The sequence below is a fragment of the Salmo salar genome, chromosome ssa26 (assembly GCF_905237065.1).
Source record: "Salmo salar chromosome ssa26, Ssal_v3.1, whole genome shotgun sequence".
Lineage (NCBI taxonomy): Eukaryota > Metazoa > Chordata > Actinopteri > Salmoniformes > Salmonidae > Salmo > Salmo salar.
This window is the reverse complement of record NC_059467.1, coordinates 41149651-41172562: the sequence shown is the minus strand read 5'-3', so window position 1 is coordinate 41172562 and position 22912 is coordinate 41149651. Positions and strand designations below refer to the sequence as shown.

General features: G+C 45.5%; 1 protein-coding gene across 1 annotated transcript in view; it reads left to right on the top strand.

Annotated features, from left to right (window-relative positions):
* LOC123730756 (activating signal cointegrator 1) overlaps positions 1–20615 on the top strand; it is a 115641-nt gene extending 95026 nt beyond the window's left edge. The window contains exon 12 of the mRNA XM_045708389.1: positions 20250–20615. Within this exon, the coding sequence (XP_045564345.1) occupies positions 20250–20380 (131 nt within the window). The 3' untranslated portion in view covers positions 20381–20615. The remainder of the gene's footprint in view (positions 1–20249) is intronic.
* The last annotated feature ends 2297 nt before the right edge of the window (positions 20616–22912 follow it).

Sequence of the window (22912 nt, the reverse complement as noted above, 5' to 3'; positions counted from 1 at the left end):
CACTTTGCCCACTCTCACTGTGAGCACATGCCCAGCCACCAGCCATAACTCTCTCTGGTAGTCTAGGAGATGTGCTGATCTGTCCAAGCTCTTGGATAGGTTTGTAATTCCATTTGTAAGGGCGGCAGGTAGCCTAGCAGTTAGAGCGTTGGGCCAGTAACCGAAGGTTGCTAGTTGAATGACCCCCGAGCACCAGGGTCGCCGTTGATATTGGCAGACCCTGGCCGTGACCCACTCTCCAAGGGTGTCTCCGGGGGAGTTGGATATGAACACATTTCCATTTCACACCATGCCTGTATATGTACATGTGTGAAATAGGACAAAATAAGCACCTAATTATTATTATAAGCCCCCAGCAATTAGGCCAATGTTTCTGGCATTCCCTATCGCTAATTAACTGGAACCAGCAAAGCTTTCCTCTGAATCTCGACTGGGTTGTGTGTCTTCCAGCAGATCTCATGTCCCAGTTTAGTATCCCACACAGTTTTCACACCAGAGATATAGCCGCCGATCGAGACCGTAATCACTGGGAAATATCACATCTTTTCCCTCCATTTTGACAGTTCACATTGCAGAGATGTACAGCTCACCAGCCTGTGCATCTGAAAATAATCTCCTTCGTCTTGACTTGTCAGAACAAAATGTAAGAACCCAGAGGGTTCTCCACTGAGTCAGCGATGAGGAGGGAGATGTCAAAGGCGTTGTGGCTCTATTTCAAACCAGTTCCACCTGCAGGCAGCTTTCGCTAAGTAGGTTCCTGTTGTTTAGCTCGCCACAGCTAAGGCCAATGAAAAGAATGCCGTGACAAGAGCTAAAGCAACGACTAAGTAAACTGATTAATGCGTAACTGTGAGCAAAGTTGGCCCCAGGTAGTGCTACATCTGTTACAATGACTTATAGATCTATGGAGAGACTGGCATGATGTCAGCTAGCCTCACTGCAGGTGTTTAGCTTCAACCTTATGTTATTAGCTTCACTGTTTTGCTAATGGAGAGATTTATTCGTAATCCTTTTTGCTTGTGTCTGTAGTCACCCACTTCTTTTTAATTATATGGATATGCATGCATATACTATCTCAGTCGGTAGAGCATGGCACTTACCATGCCAATGGTCTTGAGTTGGATTCGCTAGGGATACCCATATGTACAAATGTATGCATGCATGACCTTGTAAGTTGCCATGAAGAAAAGCATCTGCTAAATAACATATTATACTACTATAGCATCTACTTTCCTTTCCCAGATTATTCCATTATTATTATTATTATTATTATTATTATACTATTAAGTAGCACAACTCACCAAAGTTTCATCATATAAACGAATATATCAACTTTAGCCCTAAAGACTCTTTAGTTCTACTTTACACTTGTGGCGTTAGGCTAGTTGTTGCATTGTTCTGACCAACATGTTATCTCTGCTAATGTCTGTTCTAACCAACTTAGCCCAGGATCAGGGACCTGAGCAGGATAATCCCTCGTCTGGCTCCACCCCCACACCCCCCTCCACGTTGGGCCACAAGCTGTCTTTTGTGCCATGCATCCTGAGTTGGCCTGAGGTGGAGAAACAACACCCCTTTCCTCACTTTATGGCTATGCTAACATCTTTTAAAGCTAGAATCCTTGGTTGCTAACATCCTCTTTTGGACTTATAAATGAATGATATATACTCATTGATTCTTGAAGACTATAACATGTACAGTAAATGCCTCATGAGCTTAGTTCAACTGTCTTACCCCATCATAATCCAATATATAAACTTGTTTTACGCCAATGTTTGTAAACAACGTAAAATGCAAACCAACAATGTACAGCTTCTAAACATGGTTAAAACTATACATTTGGTATCGTGGATGGTCAGTCCTTGCTCCATAGCTCTGTCTATTAATTTGGAGTGGTTACATTTCTCCAGCCCCATCCCTTAGCTTTTTAGAAAAAACAAGGGGTACAGAGCACGCTTTGTTATTGTTTCAATTAAGGATTCCAGCTTTAAGCTAGCAATTAGCTATGCAGCGAACGTCTAACAATTGTAACTGTTACTTACCGCAAGTGATCTGTACGTGCTTCCTTTCTTCCTGCCTTCCTTGAAGCAATCACTGATCCAACATTATTGGAATGGTGAAAGCTACATAGAGGAATACCTGCTTTCACCCATACTATCAGGTAAGATCTGTGAATACATGAAGAAAGATCATTTTGGGGGGTCTTTAAAAAGCTGCGGACTGTGTGAATTTGTTTGCTTACCCTACAGTAACTAACACATAAACCTCCATTGATGTGACTTGTAGACAAGAGCTAGCTTTCTAAGCAGGCTTGTTGCTCACTCTAAGAACAACAAGTGCTATCTACAACCAAAAGGGTTATTGGGCTGTCCCCATAGGAGAACCCTTTGAAGAACCCATTTGTTTCCAGATATAACCCTTTGAGGTAGAACACTTTTGGATTCCATGTAGAACCCTCTCCACAGAGTATTGTACATAGAACCCAAATGGGTTCTGCTCTGGAACCAAAGAGGGTTCAACCTGCAATCAAAAAGGGTTCTCCTATGAGGACAGCCTCAGGAACCCATTTCAAACCCCTTTTTCTAAGGGTGTAGATAACCTACAAATCATACCGTGTGCAACAATTTCCTAGTTTGCAGTGTGTTCTTAACGTTAGAGTGCTACCAAGACTGGTGTACAGTACATGGGAATAGATTAGAGAGAACTGAAGACAGAGGGATTTTAGAGAAGGCAAGGTGAGTTTTAAAGACAAATGGCAGTAATAAAGAGATATGAGTCATAAGAGTTCAGAGTATTTCCGTTGTATGAACTTGTTAAAAGTCAAGGAATTTAAAGTAATAGAGGAAGCTGGAACAATCTAATAATGAATGTATCCATTGAATTTCAGTTGTCAAAAGGGATATTTGTTCTTGGGAAAAGTGGATGTAAAACAGGTGGAACTGGTTATATAAGATATGTCTCTGGTGAACTCAAAATAGTTGTGGCTTTGGAATCTGCTTCAAATTCCTCACAAAGAGTTATAGCCCACACCTTTGTATTTGAAGTCGGCTGAGAAGACTGAAGACAACTCTTAATGTTTCAATAAATGGTTTATTTGGAAAGGTGGCTGGGGGATTATAATAATCCTGCAGCCTATGTTTTATTATTAATGGCATGCATTTCCTCCTGTGCCATGAACATTCATCTCACTCATTACTGGATTCCTCCTCCCTGATTTTTCAGCAGACATATTTATTCGACCGGGACTATACCAGTATCACGATGCTTGTTAGTATCATGGCAAGGAAACAAAACACAAAGCGGATTTAACTTCTTTAGGAAAACAGCCCTGAGTCACATGTATTTATTTTCTATCTATAGCTCACAATATGTTACATACAACAGGTTTTTAAAAGACTAAAGAGTTTGATCTGCTTCATGTTTTCATTTTTCCCATGGAATTTTTTTTTGGCTACACTGGTATCGTCACATTCCTGATAAATTAAACAATATTAAGAAAAATGTTCTTTCACATTATAAATTGGCTCTATTCTTTATAAATCCATCATTTGTTTTTAGTAATCAATTATCTTTAGTGTTATGACATTTTAGTCATTTAGCAGACGTTTTTTGTCCAGAGCAACTTACAGTTGCTGTATTGATGTGAAGATGGCTAGGGGTGAGACAACCACACATCACATATCATCAGCTACATTTTCCCTCAATAAAGTAGTTATCAGCAAAAGTCGGCGCTAATAGGAGGAGGTAAGTGCAGGGTTAGATATATTTTAATATTTCAAGTTTTAAAAATGCAAATTGGTGGATCATCACTTCAAACTGATGGTTGAGAATCTTCCATCTCATGTCAGACACCCGGCACGTGATCCCACCAGCACTTATTTTAGTACTTAGGCATGGAATGTTTAGGCTAATGTTCATATTGAGTGATTTGGTCATTGGCTGTATGTTGGGTGGATCTTGTCAAGTAGTTAATGCATTGACATATTGCATTCTATTATGTAGGGGACGATTCTAGTAACGCTCTATTGTTTCCATGGCAAAATGAAAACACGAAGATCAACCTCTTTGGTCCTTTAAAAACATGCTGTATGTAAAATATTGTGTCCTATAGCTTGGAAAATAAAGAAATAAATCTGACTCTGGCAACATAATGATGTTTGTTTTCAACATTAGGGCTGTTTTCCTAAAGAACTTAAATCCGCTTGGGGTTTGTTTGCTTGCGATACTAAGGAGTATCTCGATACTGGTCTGGTCCCAGCCCTACTGTAGTACTATGGTAAGCTGACGTTTGTGTCCCCCCAGTATGACTTGTTTAAAGACGGTAATTGGCTTACGGAAGATATTGTACACAATCCGACTGTTTGCTTCAAACCAAAACCAGTCCAGAACCCAGCTGAGTAGACAAGTAACAGCAGATTGACCTTGGGGTCAACGTTGATTAAGCAGGCTTATGGGCGAGAACCAGTTAACTCTCAAGACATATGTTCTGCCTCAACCTGTTTTTGCTGCATCAAGCAAAAACAATTAACCAACCAACTGAAATTGCCACAGCGATACAGTACCTCCCATCTGTTTCCTCCTCCTGCATGATACTTCCTTACATGCTTTTTTCACCACATAATGTTAGCCTGCAAAGTCCGTGTTTGTAGACGGATGTCGGCTTCTTTTTGTAGACCATATACAGTACCACGTGCCACACTCTAAACGTTTCTGACATGTGGCAGGCAGGTCCCTTAGGGTTGCCCTCTGAAGTTTTACGTTGCTAGCTACCTAGCTAACTGTGTTGGCCGCCCTCTGCCTTGCGTCACCGGTTTGTTCTTCTTCACACACCACCTTAGAGCAACTGAGCTTCCGGAATACTATGTACGCAAGTGTCAGTCCCAGCTGAGCCTCTCTTACAGTGGGCTAAATGAGCTACTTAACGCCCCAGGCTTGCAAATAACCTGATTACCTGACTGTAAAATGATGTTGCTACTGATGCTGACAGTCCTTTATATTGTTTTGGAATTTGGTCTTCAGCTAGGCTCTACATTTAAAATGTTCCCCAATCAGCCCACACCAACCTCACTCTTCATAATTATGGAGCACGCCGTCTTAAATCCTCTGGCTGCTCGTTAAGCTCTGGAGGAGCAGGGTTGACCCACTTTACATGGGAGCCTATGGAACCCCTGGTGAACAGACAAGCCTCTCTCCTGCACCAGGAAGCTCTTCTCCTGACAGAATATAATATGACGTTTAGCAGACACTTTTATCCAATGACACTTAGTCACATGCGTGCATACTTTACATACAGGTGTTCCCGGGAATCAAACCCACTATCCTGCGTTGCAATCGCTATGTTCTCTAACTGAGCGGACCGTGCTCTACTAACTGAGCTACAGGGGGCCGTGCTCTACTAACTGAGCTACAGAGGACCGTGTTCTACTAACTGAGTGCTAGAGGACCGTGCTCTACTAACTGAGCTCAGAGGACCGGGCTCTACTAACTGAGCTACAGAGGACCGGGCTCTACTTAACTGAGCTAGAGGACCGGGCTCTACTAACTGAGCTACAGAGACCGGGCTCTACTAACTTGAGGCTACAGAGGACCGGGCTCTACTTAACTGAGCTACAGAGGACCGGGCTCTGGACTAACTGAGTGGGCTCTACTAACTGAGCTACAGAGGACGGGCTCTACAGCTGAGCTACAGAGGACAAACAATTTCTACTAGCACAGGCTACAGAGGACCGTTAACTCTACTAACTGAGCTACAGAGGACCGTGCTCTACTAACCTTGAGCTACAGGGGACCGTGCTCTACTAACTGAGCTACAGGACCGTGCTCTACTAACTGAGCCACAGGGGACCGTGCTCTACTAACTGAGCTACAGGGACCGTGCTCTACTAACTTGAGCTACAGGATGGGGCTCTGCTAGCACAGGCTACAGAGTGCCGTGCTCTACTAACAGAGCGCTACAGAGGACCGTGTCTCTACTAACTGAGCTAAGCAGAGGACCGAGCTCTACTAACTGAGCACAGAGGACCGTGGTCTACTAACTGTAGAGCTGCAGAGGACCGTGGCTCTACTAACTTGAGCTACAGGGGACCGTGCTCTACTAACTGAGCTCAGGGGACCGTGCTCTTACTAACTGAGCTACAGGGGACCGTGCTCTACTAACTGAGCTAAGGGGACGTGCTCTACTAACTTGAGCTACAGAGGACCGGGCTCTACTAGCACAGAGCTAGAGGGTCGGTTGCTCTACTAACTGAGCTACAGAGGACTGGGCTCTCTCCTAACTGAGCTCAGAGAACCAATCAGGTTTTTTAGAGCCACATTCAAAAAAAAAATATGGAGTCTTATGCATTATAAACCATTGATGCATTTATTCAGGCTTTCATATAGCTTTTATGGACAGGTGTTTTTGATGCCTAATGTCTGTATGTGATTAATTCTGAATGCATCTGGTAGCGGCATAAGGGCTTGTTCAAAGGAGCTGTGGGCTGTTAGCCAGTCTTCTCAAAGTGCACTACTACTGGGTGATAGAAGGTACTATGAAATTAATTTCACTATGCATTACACAGGTGGTTCTGGTAGAGAAGTTCTGCCCGTACCCGTAGTCCACTCACTGAACAAGAGAGGTCTTTTAAATAACTCTCTGTGCCTGCTTGCAGGTTGATCTCTGACACAGAACGAGTCACTGTTAGAATGTAGATTAGTTAGCAATAAGGCATCGAAGGGGTGTGATATGGCAATATACTAACGGCTAAGGGCTGTTCTTACGCATGACGCAATGAGGAATGCCTGGATACAGCCCTTAGCCATGAAGCATGCCATATACCACAAACCCCGAGGTGCTTGTATTGCCTTAATTAAATCTTACATTATAGTTATGTTAAAAGCTATTATAAACTGGTTACCAATGTAATTAGAGCAGTAAAAATACATGTTTTGTCGGATACCCGTGGTATACGGTCTTATATACCATGGCTGTCACGCCAATCAGCATTCAGGGCGTAGAACCAGTTTATAATAAACCATATTCCATTATTGTATTTGAGGGAGCTCCAGCTGCTGTAATGTTTATACACCCCTCTGACGTGACAAGACTAGATGAAAGTGTAACGAGCTCTGAAATTGGACCATGTAGATATTCAGACATTGACTCTCCCTGATCTTATTAGCAATGTATCAGTGATGAGAGAGAATGGGGCTTCCATCATGTAGGCAGTACACACACACACACACACACACACACACACACACACACACACACACGAGTGTCGAGCAGAGCTCTCACACAGAGAAGCCAGCGATAGCAATACACAAACGTTAATTATCCATTTAAAACCATGGCCCATTGGCAGTGCTGAAGCACCGCTGCTGGAAAGCCTCTCAGAGAGCCATAATTGCTTCTTATCTTTTGGAGGTCACATGTGTCCAGTAGAACTAATCAATCTCTGGCTCAGACCTGCTGTTGTAGCCCCAAAGAGCATCCATAAAATAACATTCTGAACATTTGGACCATTTTAGATACCCCCACCTTCTCCTAAAAGAAATCAATAGCTGCTGATGGCGGGTGGGTAAGTTGCGCTGTTGCTAGGAACAGTGACGGAGCTGGCTGTGGGTAAGTCTGCTCTGTTGCTAAGGAAAGCGACGGGGAGCTGGCTTCGGGGTAATCTGCTCTGTTGCTAAGGAATAATGTGAGGGAGCTGGCCTGTGGGTAAGTCTGCATTGCTGCTCTCAGAATAGCGGCGGGGTAAGTCTGCTCTGTTGCTAAGAAATCGACTGGGAGCGGGCCGGGTGGGTAAGTCTGCTCTGTTGCCAAGGAATAGCGACGGGAGCTGGCGGTGGTAAGTCTGCTCTGTTGCTACAGGAATAGCGACGGGAGCTGCGGTGGGTGAAAGTCTGCGTTGTTTGCTAAGGAATAGTGACGGGGAGCTGGCGGTGGGTAAAAGTTTGCTCTGTTGCTAAGGAATAGCGACGGGGGAGCTGGCCGGTGGGTAAGTCCGTCTGTTGCTAAGGAATAGCGACGGGGAGTGGCCGGTGGGTAAGTCGCTCTCGTTGCTGAATAGTGACGGGAGCTGGTTAGGTGCGTAAGTCTGCTCTGTTGCTAAGGAATAGCGACGGGAGCTGGGCCGGTGGGTAAGTCTGCTCTGTTGCTAAGGAATAGTGACGGGGAGCTACGGTGGGTAGCGTCTGCTCTGTTGCTAAGGAATAGTGACGGGAGCTGGCGGTGGGTAAGTCTGCTCTGTTGCTGAATAGTGACGGGGAGCTAGCGGTGGACGTAAGTCTGCATTGTTGCTAAGGAATAGCCGACGGGAGCTGGCCGTGGAGTAAGTCTGCGTTGTTGCTAAGGGAATAGACGGAGCTGGCCGGTGGGTAAGTCTGCTCTGTTACTAAGTGAATAGCGAGACAGGGAGCTGGGCGGTGGGTAAGTCTGCTCTGTTGCTAAGGAATAGTGACGGGGGAGCTGGGCCGGTGGGTAAGTCTGCGTTGTTGCTAAGGAATAGTGACGGGGAGCTGGCCGGGTGGGTAAGTTGCTCTGTTGCTAAGGAATAGCGACGGGGAGCTGGGCGGTGGGTAAATCTGCATTGTTGCTAAGGAATAGCGACCGGGGAGCTGGCCGGTGGGTAAGTCTGCTCTGTTACTAAGGAATAGCGACGGGGAGCTGGTCGGTGGGTAAGTCTGCGTTGTTGCTAAGGAATAGCGACGGGGAGCTGGCCGGTGGGTAAGTCTGCTCTGTTACTAAGGAACAGCGACGGGAGCTGGCCGGGTGGGTAAGTCTGCGTTGTTGCTAAGGAATAGCGACGGGAGCTGGCCGGTGGGTAAGTCTGCTCTGTTGCTAAGGAATAGTGACGGGGAGCTGGCCGGGTGGGTAAGTCTGCTCTGTTGCTATGAATAGTGACGGGAGCTGGCCGGTGGGTAAATCTCGCGTTGTTGCTAGGAATAGCGACGGGGAGCTGGTCGGGTGGGTAAGTCTGCTCTGTTACTAAGGAACAGTGACGGGGAGCTGCGGTGGGTAAGTCTGCGGTTGCTAAGGAATAGCGACGGGAGCTGGCCGGTGGGTAAGTCTGCTCTGTTACTAAGGAATAGCGACGGAGCTGGCCGGTGGGTAAGTCTGCTCTGTTGCTAAGGAAAGCGACGGGAGCTGGCCGGTGGGTAAGTGCTCTGTTGCTAAGGAATAGTGAAGGGATGGTCAGTGGGTAAGTCTGCTGTTGCTAAGGAATGAAGCGACGGGAGGAGCTGGCCGGTGGTAAGTCTGCTCTGTTACTAAGGAAATTAGTAGGGAGCTGGCCGGTAAGTCTGTTGCGTGAATAGCGACAGGGAGCTGGCCGGTAGGTAAGTCTGCTCGTTACTAAGGAATAGCGACGGGAACTGGCGGGTGGGTAAGTCTGCGTTGTTGCTAATGAATAGCGACGGGGAGCCTGGCCGGTGGGTAAGTCTGCTCTGTTACTAAGGAAATAGCGACGGGGAGCTGTGCCAGTGGGTAAGTCTGCTCTGTTGCTAAGGAATAGTGACGGGAGCTGGCCGGTGGGTAAGTCTGCTCTGTTACTAAGGAATAGCGACGGGGAACTGGGCGGTGGGTAAGTCTGCGTTGTTGCTAAGGAATAGCGACGGGGAGCTGGCGGTGGTAAGTCTGCTCTGTTACTAAGGAATAGCGACGGGAGCTGGCCAGTGGGTAAGTCTGCTCTGTTGCTAAGGAATAGTGACGGGGAGCTGGCCGGTGGGTAAGTCTGCTCTGTTGCTAAGGAATAGCAGACGGGGAGCTGGCTGGTGGGGTGGGTCAGATTGATTTAGTATTACGCCGCTTGCTTTTTTTTGAAATGAAGCGTCCTCAGTCCGACCGCTTTCTGCTGCTCCCATTTCTTGGGGTGATGGCCAGTGTGATGTAGTGATGAGGTTACCAGTATCACGTTAAGTAGGGGGAAACGTTTTGAAATAGCACGATCTGAAAAGGTCATTTTGGTTGTCAAGAAAGAATTCCTACGGCTTCAGTTCCTACCGATTTGTGTGACGGGAAGTAATGCTTTGCCAAACAGGAATATGAGGGCGCTAGTTGTGTGTTGTGACACGTTTTCCATAATTATCAACCCCCACCAAAGCCTGCATTTAATTGTTAACCCTCTTAAGTGTTTCAATAGGAAACATAACAGCAAACCGTTAATCAGAAGGGGCTTGTATTACCCCCGTCGGTTTCTCTTCCCTCCCCCCACCTCTCCCCTATTCATTTCATAGCCATGCAGGCATTTGATGTGTTAGTTTGCTGCCTGAGGAACAGAGGAATGTAGTAGTATCTAGGGGAGGGACATAGGGAGGTGGTAGGCTTTGAATTGGTCCCGTCGTTTAAATGTCACCAGGACAGCTCTGTAGGAGGTAGGGGTGAGGAAGGTCGGGCGGGGAAGGTGAGACGATAGCTGCTGGTAGTGTGTGTGTGTGTGTGTGTGTGTGTGTGTGTGTGTGTGTGTGTGTGTGTGTGTGTGTGTGTGTGTGTGTGTGATAGCAGCATGGCTCAATTTCCATTTTTATTAACAATCCAGTTACCTCTTCATGGAGAGGGGATGGAATGGGCCTGGCAGATCAATGTCATCGTGCCTCCAGCATGCCGAGGAGCCTGGCCGCGGTGTTAACCACTTCTCCCCTCTTTACACACACTACCCTCTCCCACCTATCAGTACCCTGAATAGAGATTGGCAGGCCCATCAACACTGCACTCCCCACTCTGAAGATTGACATGGACATTCACAGCCCCTGGAGACTGCATCGTAACACCTTGGGCTAACATAACCTTGGGCATAACATAACCTTGGGCTAAAGAACATAAACTTGGGCTAACATAACCTTGGGCTAACATAAACTTGGGCTAACATAACCTTGGGCTAAATGGACTACTTAACCAGACCACTTGATCTTCCTGTTAGCAGCAATGTCACATTCGCAAATACCATTGACTCCTTTAAAAATGGCAAGCTACTGAACTGTAAAAGACTTGTCAGAAGAAAATCCAGACATTTCTAGTCATAAATATGGCTATTAAATGATGTCAGAAGTGTGTTTTTAAGGCGTTGACGAGGCTCAGAGAAAGTGTTGCTCTAAAACACAGCTCGTCCAACCGAAGAATGAAGTCTCTGACGTCATATTAGACAGCTCAGAGGAGATAGAATATCCTGCGGTGTGACTGTCAGAAACACATTCCCCTGTGTCTGCTTATAACTGTCAAAATTCCATGTTCTGTAGCCAACAACATCTCGCCAACACAATGGCCAACGTCATTTGACGGACATTTCAATTACCAACGTTTTCATAGCTCAAATGGGTAACAAACAATGTGAGAGCTGTAAGAGTCATTTGAGAAATGGCAGTCAGATGAATATAATGGGATTGAATAGATAAGATGCTTAGATAGGGGGACATTGGACATTGTTTAGCTAGCAGTGGAGTGCTCCTACAGTACTCTCACCAGAGTGGGAACACAGAGGCTCTGTATGGAGAATGGTTGCTGAGTTAACATGAACTGGGGCTGGTGTTGGATACAAAGCATTGCTCCTCTTTCTCCTCACCATTGGTCCTTTTAAAGCCATGTGTGCCATGTCATAACAACAGTGTATATATCTATTAATAGTTTTGTTGTGGTAGTGGAGCAACCCAAATATTCATCCCCATGTAGGTAAAAAGTCATGTTATATTTATAAACCAAGCTATAGAGGGGAATAAGCTACTGTAGGGATTTAGATCCTGACTACATAATGTTTCTCTTGTGTATGTCTAGCTTACTCTCTCAGTTTCCACACACACACACACACACACACACAGATGTCTCCGTGTGCATGGAGGCACTTCACTGGGGCTTTTCCCCAGAGATGAGCCTTGCACTTGAGCTGACAGTTAAACGAACGCTACTGTACACACTCCACGTGGGAACACAGCAATACTCCCACCTGATGTCTGGTGTGTGTGTGTGTGTGTGTGTGTGTGTGTGTGTGTGTGTGTGTGTGTGTGTGTGTGTGTGTGTGTGTGTGTGTGTGTGTGTGTGTGTGTGTGTGTGTGTGTGTGTGTGTGTGTGTCAGAGGGAGCCTGAGAGAGCGCCTGCAGGGGTGTCAGAGAAGGTTTAAGATATTCAGCTTGCTGTCAACGCTGACACATTTCTCCCTCTGCTCCGCTGCACTGATATCAAATGCAGCCTCCTCAGAATGCGGAGCACTAGATCAGCATAAACGTATTCCCCCTCTGCTCTCTCTACCCCTCTCCCTATCTCTCTCCCCTATTCTCTCTCTACCTCTCTCCCTATCTCTCTCCTATCTCTCTCCCTATCTCTCTCCCTATCTCTCCCCTATCTTTCTCCCTATCTCTCTCCCTATCTCTCTCTATCTCTCCCTATCTCTCTCTCTACCCTCTCCCCTATCTCTCTCCCTCTCTCCTATCTCCCTCTCCCTACTCTCTCCCTATCTCTCTCTCTACCCCTCTCCTATCTCTCTCCCTATCTCTCTCTCACCCCCTCCCTATCTCTCTCCCTATCTCTCTCTATCCCCTCCCTATCTCTCCAGCTCTCTCTACCTCTCTCTCTCTCTCTCTCTCCTCTCTCTCTCTCGCTCTCTACCTCTCTCCCTCTCTCTCTCTCTCTCTCCTCCCTCTCTGCCCTCTCACCTTTCTCTCTCTCTCTGAGACCCTCACTCTCTCTCTCTCTGAGACTCTCTCTCTCTGAGACTCCCTCTCTCTGAGACTCCCTCTCTCTCTCTCTCTGAGGCTCTCTCTCTCTCTCTGAGCTCTCTCTCTCTCTCTCGGAAACTCTCTCTCTCTGAGACTCTCTCTCTCTCTGAGACTCCCTGAGACTCTCTCTCTCTCTCTCTCTCTCTCGGAAACTCTCTCTCTCTGAGACTCTCTCTCTCTGAGACTCTCTGTTTGTCTGTTTGGTCTTGACTGTTCTGTTCTTGACTTATGCCCTGATAAGGATTTGATTGTTTCTCTCAAAAGAAACTGTGATGTATAGGCAAGAGAATTGGTTCTACACACACACACGCGTTCTGAAGGTTGGGTGTGGTGTGTGTGTGTGTGTGTGTGTGTGTGTGTGTGTGTGTGTGTGTGTGTGTGTGTGTGTGTGTTTGTACATGTGTGCATGTGTATAACCCCTCTCCAAATCCCCAATGATCGAACAATGACAGCCCCTTACCGCCAATGCAGAGATACAATTAGTCTTATCATCAAAGCCTCTGAAATAAGCTATCTCCCCAAAATACTGTGTCATCAGTAATCTAGTCCCGACACAATGTCATCTAAATGCCAATGTCTGTCCCCAGTGATCCATTCAAAGCCCACGCTACATTTCCATTCTAATTAGATGTGGGCAGTCAACAGGCTTCTTTATAGGAACAATTTTTTAATAACCAGCAGTATTGACTTTTTCAGAGTCCCTCATTGGCTGTTAGAAAGAAGTTCCTGTTGATATGTTGTCCCTTTGACATTGGGGCTGCAGGGGAACGAAGTCTCTGTCTAGAAACCCAGCGTAAACACACGCCTATCGCTAAAGCCTGTCATGCTGATTCTTTGGGCTCTCTGTATTTGCAGTGGTGTGTGAAATATACATCAAAAGAAAGCTGTCCCTGTAGGACTTTACCACTGACCCTATTCTTATAACCGGTTTATTAACACGCAGGAGAAAAATAGAAGAATCTTGATTGAATGTTTGACTTATTTTAATTCATTACAAAATGATTGTCACTTACCATTAGAAGAGGGTTGAATATAAACACAGCGTCCTGATCAACCATGATGGGGCAGTATGTCATTCTTACAACTTTAATACAGGCATTGTGATATGCCACTCAAGTTATATCAATGTTTTATTATGATTGAAATAATACAAAATATGAATTTGTGGTTGCCCCCTCAGCAGTTTAGCTGATTTGATGATTTTTATAGCCGGCCAATGTTTCGAGGCATTTGACTACCTGAGGAGACATGGGGATTTTAGCGACGGCACTTGCTGCGTTTTTTCATTTCATTTCAGTCATTTCGCAGACGCTCTTATCCAGAGTGACTTACAGTAGTGAATACAGTTCATACAATTTTGTTGTTGTTTTGTTCTGCCCCCGGAATCGAACCCACAACCCTGGCGTTGCACACACCATGCTCTACCAACTGAGCCACAGGGAAGGCTTTAACGGAGTGCCATGATGGAAGCTAATGCGAAAGGAATGAAATGTCTTCTGGACGCGAGCCCTCGCTGCAGCAGCATTGCCTTGGGGGCGTTTACTTCACACGAGGTCGTGGTGATTCAGCATTAGCACAAGGCGATCCCACTGTATCTAACACACTGCGTCGCTGCTGCACCAGTCACTCTGGTCGCTCTCACTGTAAGAGCCCAGGGTGATTGAGAACCACTGGGGAGCTGGCTCCTTACTGGAATTACTCATGTACACAGGAGGAATCTGTTTCCCTCGGTTGGGGCACATTAGTATGGGTGACCCTTGTCACTGGGAGATTTTTTTCACTGAAAACCCCAGTCAATGTTAGTGAGTAGGTTATAGAGTTATTAGACCAGAATGTGCTCCCTCCTTTCCCCCCTCCCTCTTTCCCCCTTAAATATGTCCGTTCTGGGCATTCTGTCCATTCTGGAAGTGGCCAAATATCCAGGAGTAGATTTCTGAAATGCTTCTTGATTATTTAAACCAACTCATTTGAACATGGTGCCATTTTACTGGCCAATCTCCTGGAAAGAGATGCTGTGAAGCAGGATTAATACGATGATGAAGTCATCGAAGAAACATGGACGCCACACATGGCAGCCAGACTGATTCCCCTCCGTTTCGGCTCATTCACTTCCATTGGCTTTAGCTCCCCCCCATGTAGCAGGGTAAACCTCCAGGAGAATAGTTAAATATGATTCCACAAAGCACTTTTCCGTTCCTCTCTATCTCATTATTGTCTCACTTCCCCTCTTTCCAACCCACCTGAACCCACCACCCACTCCCTGGGCAAGGTGCACAGCAGCAGGTGCGATCGGCGGAGCGTCAGCCCCTATTTGGGACAGCGGCGTAAACATGCTGTCACCCTGCCTCAGTCGCTAGCTACCCACGCTCTGTCATTTGCCCTTCCCTTCCTAACCTGCCAGACTCAGGCTGCCGGCCCGGTTAGCCTAGCCTGTTGTGTGCCTGACTAAAGCAGCGCTGCAGCAACAGCAGCAGTAGAAATCACTCAGCCATTTCAGCCCCTCGGTGTCTATGGGAGGGGGGGGGGGGGGGGGGAGAGGGGGAGAGAGAGAGAGAGAGAGAGAGAGAGAGAGAGAGAGAGAGAGAGAGAGAGAGAGAGAGAGAGAGAGAGAGAGAGAGAGAGAGAGAGAGAGAGAGAGAGAGAGAGAGAGAGAGAGAGAGAGAGAGAGAGAGAGAGAGAGAGAGAGATCCTCCAAGGTGAAGCTGCCTGCCTGCAAGTCGACTCACACAGCAGTACAACCCCCACTTGTAAATCTACCAGCCAGGGCTGAGGAAGAGAATGTAAATTAGGTGTGACTAACACTGGGATGAGAATCCAGGCAGGTTTCTTTCTTTCCCCCTCCCTCCTGCTGAATGATGTGTACACATCTACTTGGCTGCAGTAGTCAGTGTAGAGCCAGGAGATGTAGTCTAGGTCTGGCAGGTAGGGATTCTCTTGATGCTCACTGAGTACGAGCTCTATTGGAAACAACAGAAACAAGATGGATGCCATAGTGTCATCTCCCATGCCTTGGCTTTAGGCCCCATCTACACATAGATTTATACCCTGGGTATTCTCATGCCCGGTTGCTATTCCCAAGCAACATTAGAATATAGACTATTTTTTAATAGGCCATCATTGTAAATAAGAATTTGTTCTTAACTGACTTGCCTAGGTTAAATAAATAAATATCATAATGCATTTGTATGATTTTACTCTCCTCGTCCTCATCACAATCCTCTGTTGGTGTGGAGTAATTGCCTGTAGTCTGAGTGTATCAAGCTTTGGTTATATTTGCATAGCAATCGTAAATCACCTTAGTGAATGGGGGATTATCATTCTCCAATACAAGGTATGAATACAAAGAGCTCCCCTAGCTGATTCATTGATTGGCATATCGGATATCCATTATTCCTTGTTTACGCCTAGAATTATTCCATTATCCCTCAATCGACAGTGAAGTGTTTCCTTTCAGTGTTTATGATCATCTCAAGGCCATTGTATTTAATTGGTGCGGTTGTCAATGGTCCTCCATTACAGGGTAGTAGTATACAGACAGACCTCTTGGCTCCATCTCTTGGGTCCTGAGGCTGGATGTGAATGTTTATCAGAAACGTATTGGGCTCCTTCCCATCGGGCTGTAATGAGAACAGTGTGTGTATAGTATAGGGTCAGAATAGTGGTGTGGAGTGTGGCCACATATCAACTGGTTAGTCTATGTCCATAAGGAAAAGGCTATTTTAAGCTAAGGTTCAGGGTTACGATTAGAGTAAACAGGGTTGTGAGTTTGGGTTAGTTTTAGGGAAAATAGGATTTAAATGGAAATTCATTTTAGGTCCCCATGAGGATAGAAGAACATAACGTGTGTGCGCTCAAGTAGGGGTGTATTTTACAGGCTTGATGATGTAGCGCTAGCCCTCTGCAGACACACTGCGCCTATTATTGGGCCTCCCCAGCTGTAGTGTGTGGGTAATAAACCTCTCTACAGCAGCCCCCAAACAGACCAGCAATCAATGGGAAATTATCTCACCGATCGATGTGACAGCCTCTCTCTTTCTGTCTCTATATCGCTGTCTCCCTTTTCTCTTGCTCTCTCTTCTCCCCATGTCACGCTTTCAGCATCCAGTCAGAAATGCTGTTGCTCAGCAGCCCACTCAGCAGCCCACTCAGCAGCCCCTCCAGCCATTAACAGAGGATCTAGACTGAGCTGGCATTAGCACTTCCCAGACACAATCAGCCAAGCTGGCCAAACGCTAACTCTTAATTACGCACTTGACAAGTGAACTATCAGCTTGCCATGTCTGGCTTGTTGTTGTTTAGCTCCGTGGGTTTCATGGTAAATCGTTTAGGGGAAATACTAGTTGATTTTATATTGAGGCAAAGAAGCAGTCAAATACTATTCTTGATTTGGTATGAGTGAAACTAGTGTACATGTTCTGTTAAAACCAGTCACCTGGTTTGGATTAGCCTATGCAAGAACACAAGTTTTCTGCAAGAATTCATGCTAGATGTACAGTACGTACACAACTTCAGGGGAAATGTTATTTTCACTCAGCCCAGAAACAAAGTCCTCTGTGTGGTGCAGGGCATTGGTCTGTGACATAAACATTCCCAAGCACTCAACATTGTCACTTGGGCAACCACTGTATTTTTAGCTAGTTGCCAGAATCCAGAGGCACTCCCTTTGCTGTGGAGATTTGGCTTCAGGCATAACAGAGAGACACACAAATAATACATGTCAGTATTTGAGGCAAGTTTGGAAATGGTGAGCAAACAGCACTTCTCCTTAACACCGTGCTTACACAGCCACTACCAGGGCATGGAGTTGAGCTCTAATGTGACGAGACAGATAGAAAAACAAACAGAAGTGACAACCACTGCTGCCTGGTATACATACATCATGTTTGTAATACCTCAGCCCCTTCAATAACCAACCTCAGTGCTAACTGTCAGAATAGTATGAGTGTTTCTGGGCTCTGCCGTGCTAGATTACAATGTGTTTAGCTGTTAACTGCTGCTTCCACACAGACGATCTAACCTAATATGGCTTGTAGTGGCCAGGGATTGCTTGAGGGGCCTATGTGATGTGAATGACCTGTGTTGGGGGAATAGAGATGCTTATTTTGGCACTAGCTACAGTATTAACGTTTTGCAAGGGCTTTGAGAATAAGTAGGTAGGGTTATGTTAAATGTCGAGCCAGGTGACTGGTTGAATAAAGAAGAAATGGATGGGCTATGTTGGCGCTAAACTCCCAGATGGCTTCGATACAGCAATGAATAAGTACTGCTGAGAAATAGCCATATTAAGAGCAACGCAAATGCTAATTCAAGACTTGCAAAGAGTTTAATGTCACCAGAGGGCCTACAAAGCAGAGACCAGCGTACAGCCAACTCTTGATACCTGTTGTGCTGCTTGAATATCCACAGAGCTTTCTAGGTCAAACAGCTTCGGCTACATTTCAATTTGAGTGATTTAGGAGACGCTCGTTTGCAGAGCAATTTACAGGAGCAATTAGGGTCAAGTGCCTCGCTCAAGGGCACATCGACAGATTTCTTTACCTTGTTGGCTCGGGGATTCCAACCAGCGACTGTACCCACCTGGAGAGAAACAGAACCAGGGTTAAAACACTACACTAACCCTCCAATGCTCTTAACCTCTAGGCTACCTGGCTGCTAGCCTGCCATTGCAGATTAACTTGAGAGTTTTCTGCACAGCGTGCCATCTGCAACTGGCCCAGGGTTGGCTTTCAACTGCTTAGCTTGTTTGTGTTAACAAGCTAACTAGTAAACATTGCTTAACCTGCGATTACAAGATATCATGACTATGCTGCGGTCCTGATTGGCGTCAAAGTCTTGGCTGTTCAAATGATCCAGTCATACAACTAGGCCTACTTCAACATAAGACTCTGCTGCTGTTTTGTACAATCTATCCTTGCCAGCAGCAGTCATATTGAGCACTGTCATCACCCAAAGAGGAAAGTCTGCTTAGAGAGCTTCTAGTGGATGACTGTAACTTGAAATGGTTGGGTAGGATGAGAAAAGGCTGGTACTCACTACTCAGATATACTTCAGAAAAGCAATCAGACTCATGTTTGCAATGGAGGAAGGGACAGGATCTGCTGGACATGTCTTGAATTGATGGTGTCAAAGACCTGTGGAAAGCTTCTATTAGGCTCTTATCTCCTCCATTGCAGGCTATGAGGCACGTTAGTGTATGTATGGGGGGGTTTCTTTGCCACTTTGACTGGTCCATAAAGCCTATTAGGAAGTCAGTCAGTGGTGTAAAGCTGGGTTAACACTATGCTCTGTATTGATGGTCCTTCGAATGTAATGTGCTGTCACCGTAGTAGCCTAGCGCCCTGTGAGGACACATCAAATATTTAAACATTTTTATTGATTTTCCACTGCAAAGGAATTGATCCCCACTCTGATAATGTAATGGAAATTATATGATTAAAGGTTTGACTAAATGATTTCACTCAGAAACCCTATAACTCGGTTGAAATGTATTCGAAATAAGGCTATAATAATGGGTTAAAAACTATATTCCAATACTGTGTGTGAGTAAGACACTGTAACCATTTCAAAAAAATGAGCAGGGCAGAGTTGATAAGATGACCTTGGGAAAGGAACAGGAGAAGAGGTCTCCCTAAGTTAGGGAGAGAAACAACGGCCTGGGAACAGCTAGGCTGGCAAAAGATAAGGAGACAGGTGGTCTGGGTACTGTGGAAAAATACAGCCGCCTAAAGCGGGGTGGAGTTCTTTACTGGTGTGGGTGTGTGTGTTAATATAAAAGGCTTTGTACATTGTAAGGATTTTCAGAGCTCTCATAAATAAACGTTTTGACCCTTTTAGGCTGGCTATCCGTCTGCTTCATTCAACCAGAATCTTACACACTCTGGTGGGGTATGCTGAGTAGTTTAATTGAAGTTCGGTTTAAGAACATTGATAACTTAATTCACATAACAGATAACCATCCAGTATATATTCTTAATTATGAACTGGGTGGTTCGAGCCCTTGTATGCTGATTGGCTGACAGCCATGGCATATCAGACCGTATACCACGGGTATGACAAAACATGTATTTTTACTGCTCTAATTACGTTGGTAATCAGTTTATAATAGCAATAAGGCACCTCGAGGGTTTGTGGTATATGGCCAATATACCACGGCTAAGGGCTGTATCCAGGCACTCCTCGTTGCGTCATGCATAAGAACAGACCTTAGCCGTAGTATATTGGCCATATTGCTTAAAAGTAAACCACCTCGTATAGGAATGGTTCTGTACAAATGGCTACTATAAGCAGGGGCTTATTAGACCTAGTTAAAAGTGTAGTGTGATGTAGCCTAGAAAGACTTGACTAGATGTTCCCAGAACAAAAAGCTGAAGGCTAGTCTGTGGTAGCAGCAGGATAAACAGCCTCGCTGGCCTTTTCCCCTCCCATCTGCCCCGGACGCCTCTAATCAGCAGGCCTTGAGCTCTCTGAAAGGTCATTCTGTCCCTTTGATGGTGTTTTGATTCATTCCTTCCTCCCTCTCTTCCCTCTCTCCTCCCCTCCCTTCTCTCTGCTTTCCCCTTTCACAGTCAAGCTGGAGAGTCAATATCATAGGGGTGCGAAGATGGGACTGGTTTCCGTCGGCGGCCGTGTGACGTTGGCGAGAGAGAGCGAAAGCAAAGAGAGAGTGTGGACCAGCTGGAGGAGAGGCAGAGTTTGACGAGAACATCCAGAGAGGGTCATATTCTGACTACTGTGTTTTATCAGGAGTTCCAGCAAAAAATAAATATGGACACACTGGCTATACATGGCATCCTCTCAAGGGATTTACAGTTTAAGGACGATGACTAAGCAGACATTCACCACACAGGAAAGTTATTACCAAGTTCTCTACATTCTATACTGTGTACTCTTGAACAGTTGTATTTTCTGCAATAAACAATGTTGAAATTTAATTTCTGTCTTTTATTTTATTTTGACCGTAGACAGGTTGGTTGTTGAGCAACAAAACCGAGGCGTTTGCAAATATGGGGCAAAACAGATGGAGTTGGCTTAGATTTTTGACCGCTTGTAAACTATAGTATATTTTGTCTACAATGTTTATTGAAAACATAAATACATTTTGCACAATGAGCACTTGTCTTTCAAATACGCTGTTACAGTTGTTGGTTAGCTAGCCAGCTATTTGTTTTTTGCCATATTGACATAAAATCAGTCAAAACAGAACAAGATAATACGAGCTGAAACGAGCCACTTACGATTGCCTGCATGGTAGTTTCTTGTCATTCTTGCTAGCAATCTGGCCATCCATAATCACAACAACCCACTGACTTGTACACCATGGAGACATGGTCTCATGACGTTGTCAGCTAACCCATCTATAATGAGAGGGGAAATCCAAACGAGAAAATGAATCTAAAACGTCAACCATTGCATCAAGCTCTCTTGTCCTATCAGTCATCCTCTTGTTCACTCACTCAACCATCATTCAACCGTCACCATGCATTTTTTGTACATTTGTGAAATATAACTCTTTCCAAAAAAACACTCCTTTCAGATGTAATGGGGTGGTGGAGGCCGAACATGTAATTCCGTGGTGACTGACGGACCAATTGGCCACAAGCGATTAAGTTCCTGTTCTCGCTCTCCATTATATAGCTGTCAGAAGCAGGCCTCTTGAAGTCATGTCAGGCTGGCCCTCGGTGGGATTGAGTGTCCTCTTGGTGACAGGAGCGTCTTTACCTCAATAGGAGATTAACAAAGGTGCCAAACGAGCATCATGACCACACAGAGGCCCAGTCATTGAAAGCCAGCAGCGCTGGAGCCCATTAAATTACTCTTATTTAGTCTGATTTGGACCATTCTCACCTTCAAGAAGTCACTCAATTGTCATTTTCTTCAAAGCGTGTGCTGTTTTTACAAGTTTTGATTTGTTTTTGTGTCGATGCATAGTAATTATGTGCTTCTGTGTTTTAACCACTTTTGCTCGGCGGTATGGTTATTTCCATCAAGATGTTTTGTTTGAGTGGTTGTTTGACTAAGCCCTTTCTTGCCCGAGGGGTTCTTTGCCATCACCTCACACACACCCATTGCAAGTTGTAATGTGTTTGTGTATCCATGCCTAGCATTGTAATTGGCCATTGATTAGCCTAGATTTTCTCTTGTTTGAGTTGCAGATTAAGCCACAGCCCTCCCATAAACAGCCTTTACCATGAGCCTACCTAATTGTACCAATCCTCCCAGTCATCTTTGCCACCCAGAGAGCGTAAGCGCTCTCCTTTGTAAAAGTTCCCCCCCACAAGGCTGTACAAGAATTCTCCAAATTTCAGCCTGACTGAATCAATGATGACAGCTACTTGCCCTGTGGGTGGCCTTCTTTCCTCCCCCACCAGATCAGGGCTTTCACTGGACAAGAACAGACACCGGTTCACACAAACACAGGCCCTGTTTGTGTTATTCCGACATTCAAACATTTGCAATGTCACTAAGCATGTTTAAATAAACACGACTTAAATCACTCACGGTGTTCCTCGTGCGCAAAATGACAGAGATCTAATGATGTTAACAAAGGGCCAAGTGTGAGACATTATAATGAGAAAGGACCCGGTCCTCTGCTCTCTGAAAGGAGAATGAACTCTAATAGGATGGAATGTGAGCAGCAGCGGCACTTCCTGTTCTCTTCCTGTTCTCAGTCACGCCAGCTTCCTAGCAACAGTTTTCCCCTCTCTCCCCTGCCCGAAGCTAATGCTACTGCAACTACTTCACACGTCCCCCCCCTCTGTTATCCACTTTCCTGAATAGGAGAGGACAGACACATGACTGTACCTGAGGCTATGAATAAGGGGGGCTGCACCCAGGCCTCTCACGAGCTAAAGACACCCAGCGACCACCTGCTTTATAGTGGGGGTTCCAATTCCTATTACATTATTTCTAATCCAATAAATTGACTAATATGCAATAAGTAGAAGCAACTAGTTCATGTTGGTCTTTTTCAATTATATTCACTTGAATGTCCAATTGAATGTCTGAGTTTGAATGTAGATGAATTGAAATGGAATTCATTGGGGTGGGCTCTAGTAGTGGTAGCAGCAGGTCTTTAGTGTTGTTGGCTGAAGGTTGATTGGAAAGGGGATTGGGGGAAATCCCTCCCCCCTAGGCTTGGATGTGGAATGAGGAATTGTAGGAGGTGGCTGGGGAACAATGCAACACAGGAACGGCTTGTGGCGCGTCATCCATTACTCCGTCGTCAACC